Here is an 11,271-nt window from a genome sequence, read left to right as displayed (position 1 = left end):
TCTAATTATATTTAGTATTTGTCCAGTTATACTGTACGATTTAATTTTCATTAGCAGCTCTCCATGCCAGGCTCTATCAAAGGTCTTGGATATATCAAGGCGACAGCTCTGGCTTCACCGCCTTTTCAGCGCATGGTATATGCGTTCAGAGATGACTATTAAAATATCTGCAGTGGAACCACATTCCTTAAATCCATACTGTTTGTCAGAGAAAAGATTAGCTTTTGTGAAGTGGCGGACTAGTGGTTGATGGACTAATATCTCAAATATTTTAACGAAGAGAGGGAAGAACGATAACTGAGAGGGTTAGTCAGTTTACGTTTGCTTTTGACGTCATCGGTCAAAAACCAGGTTGCTCTCTTGTTATTCACTTGATTTCTCGGACAGTCTGGCGTTGCCCGGGAGTTTTGTTACTTGATTTCTCATTTTCGCCTGTCCGCCTCTCATTATACAATAATAATTCAACACGTAATTCAAAGTTCCTTTGATCTAGGCCGTTGTTATAGAAGACTAACAAAATGAACAGAATTTAATTTTCCAACGACTGTTAGGTTGGCCGTGTGGTAGAAGTTTACACTGGAGAGTCAAAGGTGATTTCTGTCTAAGGTTCGAATCATGTAATCGGTCAATCAGTCATACACCACACTACTGATTCATGAAAAAAGGATGAAACACACACATTTCTAAATAGAAAACTAGTAAAATCAATGCACCAGTGGCGCTCGGAAAAATGGAAAAATCCAAGAAAACTTCTGCTTCCACACCATACAAGTAGCATTAACCAATTTTATTAGTATCCGTTATAAGAATCAATAATTTTGTTCTATGATAATCAAAATCTTTGTCTTTCTCCCCCTCTCTCTCTCTCTCTCTCTCTCTCTCTCTACATATATATATTATTATGTACAGAGAGAAAGAGAGAGAGAGAGATAGGGGAAGGAAGGGAAAGAGAGAAAGAGACGTTATCCACGTACACGTATTAAACGGTATCTTCTGCTCCCAAGCGTGACTGATTTTGGAAAGATTCGAACCCATGACCATAATGTGTGTAATCTGAAATATTATCTATGAGCTACGAAGCATTGGCTGAGATATGTAAAGTTTTTATCACTTATATATTAAGTTGTTGATATCCTTCTGGGCGATAAGTTGCCATTATGCACCCATCCTCGTATAGAATGCAACAAATATAACTTAATATATTACCAATAAAAATCGTATACATTTTAGGCAAAGGTTTCATTGCTCACAGATATTTCAGATATCAGACAATGTGTACGTGGGTTCAAACCTAACCAAAGTCTGACACGCTGACAATAAGTAGATACGGTGAAACACACGTATGTAAGTAGCTTTTATCCATCCATCTATCCATCTCTCTCTCTTTTGGCTAAGATCAAAGTGTAGTATCTGTTCTTCAGATACTGCACTTCCATTTCTTGTTCTCTTTCGGTGGAGGAGCAGTCGTTCACAACTGAGATACATTTTATTTTTGTACCTTTTCTCGACGTTAAAAGAACGACCCTGGTGTCTAACTCTGTCCCGTAGGGAGACATTGTAAATAGGTATATATATATATATATATATATATATATATATATATATATATATATATAACCCAGCGTTTAAAATCAAATATAAAGTGTAAATAATTATTTCAACCATTCGTCGCCCAAATACATGCCCACATATGCACTGACGTACTTTAAAATACATTTTCTAATGAAACTCAATAAGGACTATCCCTATTACTTACTACAAAAATGCTAGTATTTTGATATCTTAAACTTACTCCTCCTCTTCTTGAGCTGATGAGAAAATCACATTCAAAAACAAAAATATTTGTCAATTATTGTCAACAAGTATTTTCAATGTTTATTGTCAATTTTAATGAAATGAATATCGTTTCCGAAACGATCGTACATTCAATTTGATTTTATTTGTTTTTCCTTTTGAAACTGATTCACAATTTAAAATTATTAATCTTTATACTCAATATTATACACAGTGGGGTCCAAAACTAAGGGACAAAATGTTAAAACCTAATATTCGTTAGAAATAACAACTGTGAAAAGCTGAAATTGTTAGAAAGCAATATATATATATATATATATATATATATATATATATATATATGTGTGTGTGTGTGTGTGTGTGTGTGTGTGTGTGTGTGCGTGTGTGTGAAAGATGAAGAAAACTTTTTCTCATCTTTCATTTAAGAACCAGACTCAAACAGTGGAATTCAAACTTTATTAAGTCGCCCGACGACTACTTGTGGACTTGACCAACCAATTGTCCGAAACATTAGCATGTCCAGTGTAGCGACTATGTAAATTTGTCTGTATCAATCAATAAATCAATCAATCAATCAATCTCTCTCTCTCTCTCTCTCTCTCTCTCTATATATATATATATATATATATATATATATATATGCTAACTCTGCCCGCTCACTCATGTTTTCTATCATTCACACTGAGGAAGATCGAAGGATCGGTCGAAAATAATGTGTTTTTGAAGGAAACATTCTTGTTTTTTTCAAAAGACTTTTTGTATTCCTACACGTCAACACACAGGAAATAAATACAGAAAAGACATAAACATTCATATATTTTTCGTATTGATTTTTTATTCATACATATATATATATATATATATATATTATATATATATATATATATATATATATATATCAATAATTCCCTCCCACTCTTTATCTGTGCCTAAACCTAAACGTAGATTCCATGATCAAGGCTTCTTTCTTAGAACTGCACGCCTGTGGAATTGTCTTCCGTTTTCCTGCTTTTCAGCTGACTACAATATGGTTGTCTTCAAGTCCAACGTAAACAAGTTCTTGATGAGTCGTTCCACTTAAGTTAACAAATTAACCGAATTTACATTACTAACGATTACTATATTGCCCAATTGACTACTGTACACTCTTAACCCTTATCCTCGAGTGGTCTCTGGGCCTTGATAAGTGGTTATACCTATGTAAATATATATATAAAATGGTATTATAGTTTGGTTTCCTAAATGTGGATCTACTGAAACCAGTATGATTATTAAAGAGTGCTCAATGGAAGACAGCAGATATATAGTATGTTAATCATACAAACTGTTAAGTTTGCAGGTTGAAACAAGTAACGTAGAAAGCAATACAAATGACGACTCAACAAATAAACGTAGATCAAATAAGAAGTGTATTTAGGAAAAGGTATATTTACAGGATATTTACATAATGGTGTCAAATAAGAGAGTATTTGCTGGAGAACATATCTGCTCTCGGCGGCCTTCGGTGGCTTCTGGTGAACACACACTCAGACTAACTGAGTCTTCCTATTTATGTGCAATTACTATCCACAAATGCAAAGAATGTGTGCCACCATAACACCCTCCTCCCAAGATTTTAAGTCGCACAGATTTCAATATCTTTTTCTCTTGGGATTTAACATTAATGGTTCATTAAACTTTCTTTTTCTACCTGATCTTCTGTGTTCAGGTGCCTTTTATGTATATTTTGTGGACCTTTAATCATGTATGTACAATCACCAATGCGTTTATCCACTACTCCACATTCCCAGTAAGAAGTATTATTTCTGTAGCACTTGAAATATACTCGATCTCCCGAGTTATATTTCTTCTTTATCATGTGTGTAGTGTTTCGGACAATTGCCTGTCTTGGCAATAGTTTATCAAACGCTGATTTCACCTTCTTTTTCTTTACATATACGGTGGGGGCTGCCCAGTCACTATGTTCTATTTTTGATAGTATTCCTGTCTGTTCCAATCTGTCTAATTCTTTATTAATCTTTTCCAACCCAGCGAACGGAACGTTTCGCTTTTTTCTAAAAATTGGGCTGGTGTTTTCTTTAAGTTCAAACGAGGCCTTAAATTTATTGCAACGACCTAATTTAGTCATAAATACATCAGGGAATATTTTTTTTAAAGTTCTCTTTTATATTTTCAGTTGTTGGAGTAGTACATTCTATTTTTTTACAGAATGTATTAATTGGCTTATCCCAGAGTCCAAATTTCTCAATTAAATCTATTCCAAACAGGTTTTCGCTATTTTTCAATACGAACATTTTTAATTTCTTCGTAATCCTTTTTAATTTTATTGGAAGGATAACTTCTCCTTCAAATTTTATCTCACCACCAGTTACCATCCGAGCTGATTTACTTGTTTTCATCATGGTTGGTTTACCCAACTTTTTCCATGTATTCAAGTTTATTATAGAAATATCGGATCCTGAATCCAGTTGTAATTTTATTGGTGTTTTAAATATTTCCGCTTTTATGTATTTTCGCCGATTTTTGTCTAATTTTTCATTTGATTTTGTTTGCTGTACTCTCTTTCTGGTGAAATCTTTAATCTGCAACAATCGCTTTTGTGTCTGACTTTCTTGCAAATGTAGCATTTTTTCTTCTTATAAGGGCAATCCGATTCCCAATGTCTTTCTGCGCATCTCTTACAGTTATATCTAGGAAGAGACTTGTTATATTCTTTACTATAATTATAATTATTATATTTGGAATATCTCGTTCCGTTTTGACTGCTTTTATTTTGTATAGTTCTTGGTTGGTGTGTATGGTTTTCTAACCTTTCTTACATATGCCACTCCGGATTCTTCTATCTTTTTTTAATCCTTTTTTAGTGTAATGGCCTTTTCACAATCCTCTGCTAATTTCTGAAGTGTTAAATCTTGCTCAGATTCCAGCTTGGACAACACTCGTCTGCGTATTTCTGCATTTTTCGTGGAGACTAATCCTTGTGCGAAGATTAGGCATTTGAAATCTTCTACTGTTAGTTCCGCTAGCTTAAAATTATCACAGTTTTTATTGACAACTGATGCGTATGTCAAATAATCTTGGTTGTCCATCTTCCTTAGATTCATACACAACCATCTCTTATGAAAAGGAGATATATTCGGATTAAATAATTATTTTAGTAATTTTACAGCTTCCATGAAATCTAAATCCGTAGCTTTTAGGTAGTATATAATCTACGAACTTGCTGTGTTCTCTTACACCCAACTTCCTGAGTAAAAGGCTCACTTTCTGGCTATTTGGCCAACTTTTGCAGTCCAGTTGAACAACATCCTTGTATCTTGTATAGTATGCTTCAAAAGTCTTTTCTTCCTCCGGCACACAATTAAATGTGTCCATGCTATTAAATATAGTTGTATTTTCTCGATTAGTCTTTAATAGTTTCAGTGTTTTAACAAAACGTTCATTTTGCCTTTCTTCATATTCAAATTGTAATTTCTTCTGCCTTTCTTCTTGTTCAAGTTGTAATTTCTTCTGCCTTTCTTCTTGTTCCATTTGCCATTTCAATAATTCCTCCTCTCTACGTGCATCTAGCTCTGATTGCGCCTTTTGTTGCGTCTGCAAAAATTGCATTAACATTCTAGATAAATCTTCCATTTTTTTTGTATCCTTCAGTAGCAGTAATGTAGTTACAAAGAAAAAAATGTACAATTTCACACGCAACACAATATCCGTACCATATAAAATGGCTTGTGTTACAAAAAAAATTGTTCATAGTTCCTGTTTTCAATAGTAATATCGCTGCTTGAATAATATTTTCTCACTTCGCTAGCGAGTCAAGCTCATCCAACCACAAAATAAGAACTGAGGCTTTTGCTGAAACCACAAAATACGATTTACTTTTCCGTTTTAGGCATTTCCTAATAAATAACAGCCGAACTTAAGTACAACTCTTCCCATTTTTCAACTCGAGTCACAATTGAAAAAAATAAAATGTATGGACTACATTTAAATTTTTTTTTTGTGTGACGTTTTACTGTTTTATATCCGTTATCCAGTGACAACTTTAGTTAAAAAAAATCTTTCATTGATTTTAGTTTAACTGTGGTACTTTTTTTTTTTTAAATACCGAAGAGAAAAATTTGGTTTACCAAAAAGTCTTTAGTTGGTATTTACAGCAATTTAGGAAATCCACTGGTGAACTTTTTTTTTCTTCGTATGTTACTTCCTCGTAATTTAGTAATACGAATCTGTTCTTCGAATTTAGTAATACGAATCTGTTTGTCGTTTTACAAAAATTCACTTTTACAGTTTGTTATTTTTTATTTATTTTTTTAAGATGGATTTCACGGGAAACGGCGTAAATCGTCGCTTTTTTTGCCACGTTCGAGTTTTTTTTTTTTTTTTTTTTGAGACTGCAATTAAAGGTTTTGGTTGTCTCTTTTTTCCGACTAGTATTTTATATATATATATATTTTTTTTAACCTGAATGTAGTTTTTGTTCTTGGAATTTGGGAAACAACCGTTTCTTTCTTTTAGTGTTGTACTTCGCGAGGAAAATATTTTACAGTTTTCCAATGTTCGCTGAATTATTCATTTTTTTCGCTTGAGTCGAACTTCTCTTTAGCGTAAAATCCGTTTTTACGACTATTTCGTTCGTCAAAACTTGTATTGCTTAGAAAGGTCAACTGTTGCGCTGTACTTTTTTTTTTAGTGAGTTTTTTCCATTTCTTCGTCAAACTGTTATATTTGACGTTCATCCTCGTCGTCACTGTTAAGTTTGCAGGTTGAAACAAGTAACGTAGAAAGCAATACAAATGACGACTCAACAAATAAACGTAGATCAAATAAGAAGTGTATTAGGAAAAGATATATTTACAGATATTTACATAATGGTGTCAAATAAGAGAGTATTTGCTGGAGAACATATCTGCTCTCGGCGGCCTTCGATGGCTTCTGGTGAACACACACAGACTAACTGAGTCTTCCTATTTATGTGTAATTACCATCCACCTATGCAAAAGAATGTGTGCCACCAAAACACAAACATTATTGATTACATATGTGCATATATGTTTCAGTGGAATATCAATTTATAGAGCCCCAATCTCATGAAACCGAAAAAAAAAGAGCCTGATTTTTCGATATGATGAGGTGGGTCTCTCTAAATTGAGATTCTACTGAAACATGTATGCACATATGTAACCAATAATGTTTGTATAATGAGCATACTATATATATATATATATATGTGTGTATGTGTATGCGTGTTTGTGTGTCTCCGTGTGTGTATATATAATGTACTTCTTTCACGTCATGCTAGTAATTTTTTTTTCATCGTTCCTTCTTGTTTACAATCTTGCCATACAAGTGTAAAAAGCTAAATATTTTATTTCTTTAAAGAAAAAACAGGAAATAAAAAGACAGACAAACACTCTGAAATAAATTCGATAAAAAAACCAAACCTTATTTTTCCGTAATCGGAAGTTTTTTTTTCTTTCTTTTTTTTATAATAATACCGATTGCTACGTATTTCTTTCTCAATTTTTTTTTCGTTTAAACTGTTTTCTTCCTTTCTTATTTTTTAACTTCAACATTTGAGACATTATTTCATATGAATATTAATGAGTTAATTCACGACCTCCATAAAGCAAGCCTGTTCACTTAGAAATGACGCCGTGCACGAGGTAAGCAAGCAAATTCTGTCGAACAAACTGTCGATAATGAGTGAGAGCGTTTTGCAAGACACTAGGAAACTTTAAAAACGCATATCAAGACAATTCATTACTTAATTTAAAAAAAACTGTCTATTGTCTCTGGATTAAAAGTAAATAAAAATTGTGGTTTCTCATGGATTTTATTTTACAAAATCAAGCAATGCCAGCAGCATCATTTTTTAAGTACCAAAGATGAAATAATTTAAGAAAGAAATTACCGTTAGATGACTATGTGTAGTACATAACCGTTCTTTTCGAAGTGTCTTGTTTATATGCATCGGCCTGCCTTATTATTAACAACTCTGACGTCAGCAGGTAAACGAGACTTCTTGGTCAGGCCTGCTTTACGAGGGTCGTTAAATAATGCTATTTCAAATAGAAGAGCGAGACAGACTAGCAACTGGTCATGGATATGACCTTAAACTATACCCGATGGTGAGACCGCAGCTTGCGGGCTTTGGGGAATGTGGAGCCACCCTTTAATTGCCATTGCTCCCAGGTCCACTCTGACCCGGACTGATAGTACCTGTTAGGGTCCCAACTATGGGTTAAATAGAAACCGACTTAAAAAACAAACAAATATACTCTATTAAAAAGATTTTCTTCCGAATCTTTAGATTCGGCATTAAATAACCTGAAAAGGGTTGATATGCCGTAAAACAAAAACAACCAACCAACCAACCAGACTTGCAACCGACGGACAGCGCGTTTGAAAGCGATGCATGAACACATCAATATATCTATGTTCTATAAAACTTGGCAATCCGCCCATCGTGTTTGCATCTTGTAACTCTCAACAAGTCTAACGAGGCGAAAACTTATAGTTTTCAACTCATCGATCAATTAACGATTTTCACGTGTCATCACGACTGAAACTATTTTCACGGTGCATCTCGTACAATAATCGCTAGTAACGTTGCGATACATTTCTTTGTCAATTAGTGCTTACTAAGCCTTGGTATGTCGATTAAAAACAAGTTACTTTGGTCTATTTCTATATTTTCGGAAACAAACAACGCAACACATATTTATAAAAAAAAATAAATTTAGTCAGACCGATGCAGTACTGTCGCCTGGAAAAGTTGAAGTAAAAAAAGCAGTTGTTAGCCTTGAATTCATACAAGCAGTTATACTTTTAACTATATATATATATATATATATATATATATATATATATATATATATATATATATATATATATATATAAAATGAAAATTACAATTGAATTTACAAAAATGACCGAAGATGGTAAAATTAAAGTATATTATAAATATTAAAGAATTAATATTTATAAAATTATCTCAGCCAGATATAAAAGCTCGATACAACCAAATAGGAAATAGAGCTTATAATATGAGCAAACAGTTAATAAAATATGTTAAAAAACGCTTTGAAATGAGTTAAAAAAATATTTAATCTGAAAAGGAAACACTAGATAAATGGATAGTCCTTAATCCGCGGAGTTTCGAAGAAATACTCTCCTTCTCACCAGAGGATAGGAATTAGCAAAATGCGGGATCGGATTTTGCATGCAGAAGTATTTGATGAAACAACAAGTAAGTCAAAGATCTTACTTGAAAACAAAATAAGTTAAGCAGAGGGAATATGGTAAAGAAAAAGGTGATTACACATGAATGGATAGTCTGGTGGAAGATAAAAAATGCAGTGACGGTAAAATCCAAATGTAAAACTTCAAGAAAGTTAAAACAATATATATATATATATATATATATATATATATATATATATATATATTACAATAGAAAAATGCGAGCGTGAAAAGTAAAATTGTTAAGCTTAAACATGGAAAAGTAAAGGACTAGTTGTTAAAACTAGAAAAGAAAAGGACAAGATATTCTAGTAAAAAATATAATAAATTTATAACTTAAAATATTGCAGCATTAAGAATTGATTATATAATGTTATAAATTGAATTAAAACAAAATTCAGACTTGTCATTTGTTTACATAAAAAACAAACAAACACCGTTGAACAACAACTAAACGGACTTGTCTCGCCTAACAATACCACCATGAAGCGTCAGAAAAAAACATTCTCGATAAGGCCGAGTTTCTTCGCCGAAATATATCGATAAACATTATTTTAAATTGTTTATTCTTTGCATTGGATGATTTCAAAACGTATTTTTACATACGTGTTACACACACACACACATATATATATATATATATATATATATGTGTGTGTGTGTGTGTGTGTGTGTGTGTGTGTGCGCGCGCACGCGTGTATGTGTATGTTATGCTATAAATGATTTTATACTGAAATTCAACTGTGTTCCACGAAGACAAGTACATACCCTCACCTGCATGTACTTGTGTCTGTTGAAATTGAATGTAACCAAACTTATTTTCATGGCTTTCATGCGAAAGAATGTATGTGTTAGTGTGTGTGTGTGTGTGTGTGTGTTTGTGTATGCTAGCGTGTGTAAGTGCGTATGCACTTATGCACATATATATATATGTGTTAGTACGTGTGTATGCGGACGCGAAGGGTAAGAACACGGGCGTATACATATGAAGGTAACGATACTAATACATACTAATACATACAGGGTGTCTCAAAAAATGTACCCACACTTCGAATGACGAGAAATCCTTTATTTATGAACATACAATGAAATGGAATAGCTTCGAATACAGAAGATAAATGTGATTAAAGAATCATATTCAAAATTTGTGGACCAACAAACTCCTGAAGCAAATTAATATATCTCTAACCAGTGACATTTCCGTTAATAAAAAATGGCCCTTTGATGCCCAGTGCGGATATCCCACACCACAATGTTACTCCTGGCAAGTTTACATGGTGTTCAAGTGTTACATGAGGATTTATAGGACCCCAGTACGTGCAATTATGGCGATTAATGGTGCCATTTAATTTAAAGGTTGCCTCATCGTTCCACACAATTTTGTGGGGAAACCCTGCATCTTCTGCACATTTTGCCAGATACCATTCATAGAATTCGACTCTCCGGCCAGGATTGTTTTCGTTAAGAGCATGAATTAATGTTGGAATGTAGCATTTCCAGTGCAGACGCTTCATAATGCGATGTACGCTATCTTTTGAGAGATGGGTTTCCGAGCAATTTGTCGAAGTGATTTCTGTGGTGATCGAAAGAGTGTTTCCTGCACTTGCAAGACTTTTCCAGGGCTCGTGGATGTCCGAGGTTGTCCAGAACGTTTCTTGTTGACGTTCTGGACGGTTCCATCTGCTTCAAATTTCTCTTTGATGCGAGCAATGGTCCGGCGCGTTGGTGGTGGTCTTGCGAATTCCCTTCTGAATCGTCTTTGCACTTCAATGGCGTTTTCTGTCTTCCAATAAAATTTCAGGACAAACTTCCTCTCTTCCAAGCTAAGTTGATTTCCTGCCATGCTGTGGTTCACACCTCACACCTGCAACACAAAAAAGACCGCATGTTAACAAGGGTTAAAGTGTGAGTACATTTTTTGAGACACCCTGTATTTTGGTTTTGAGTCCTTATTTATTTTTGCTACCATTTGTTACTCTTATTCTAGCGCATAAGGTTTTTAGGCGTAGATTTTACTTTCATTTCTACATTTCTGGAAATTTGTAAATCAAAGATGGTGGGCTGCCTCAACAAGAGATTTTATTACCCAGTGATCGTCATAGTCGGGGGCATCTCCCGCTACCCCTCTTCCTGTTTTTTTCTTTTTTTAATCTTTCTCATTTTCTTTTCTTTTTACAGTTTTCGTTTTCATCTGTTTATATTTTATTTCTATACGGCATAATCGCTTTGATACAC

The 11,271-nt window shown here is 33.7% G+C and overlaps 1 protein-coding gene across 1 annotated transcript in view; it reads right to left on the bottom strand.

The window, feature by feature from the left end:
* Window positions 1-10,221: 10,221 nt before the first annotated feature.
* Window positions 10,222-11,271, bottom strand: part of LOC145260315 (uncharacterized) — a 91,242-nt gene continuing 90,192 nt past the window's right edge. Inside the window, exon 2 of the mRNA XM_080118203.1 lies at window positions 10,222-10,900. Within this exon, the coding sequence (XP_079974329.1) occupies window positions 10,547-10,879 (333 nt within the window). The 5' untranslated portion in view covers window positions 10,880-10,900 and the 3' untranslated portion in view covers window positions 10,222-10,546. The remainder of the gene's footprint in view (window positions 10,901-11,271) is intronic.

Source organism: Euprymna scolopes, chromosome 36 (genome assembly GCF_053919585.1).
Source record: "Euprymna scolopes isolate OS-2025 chromosome 36, ASM5391958v1, whole genome shotgun sequence".
NCBI classification, from domain to species: Eukaryota; Metazoa; Mollusca; class Cephalopoda; order Sepiida; family Sepiolidae; genus Euprymna; species Euprymna scolopes.
Note: the sequence above shows the minus strand (reverse complement) of the source record. Positions and strands in the feature narration are given on the sequence as shown.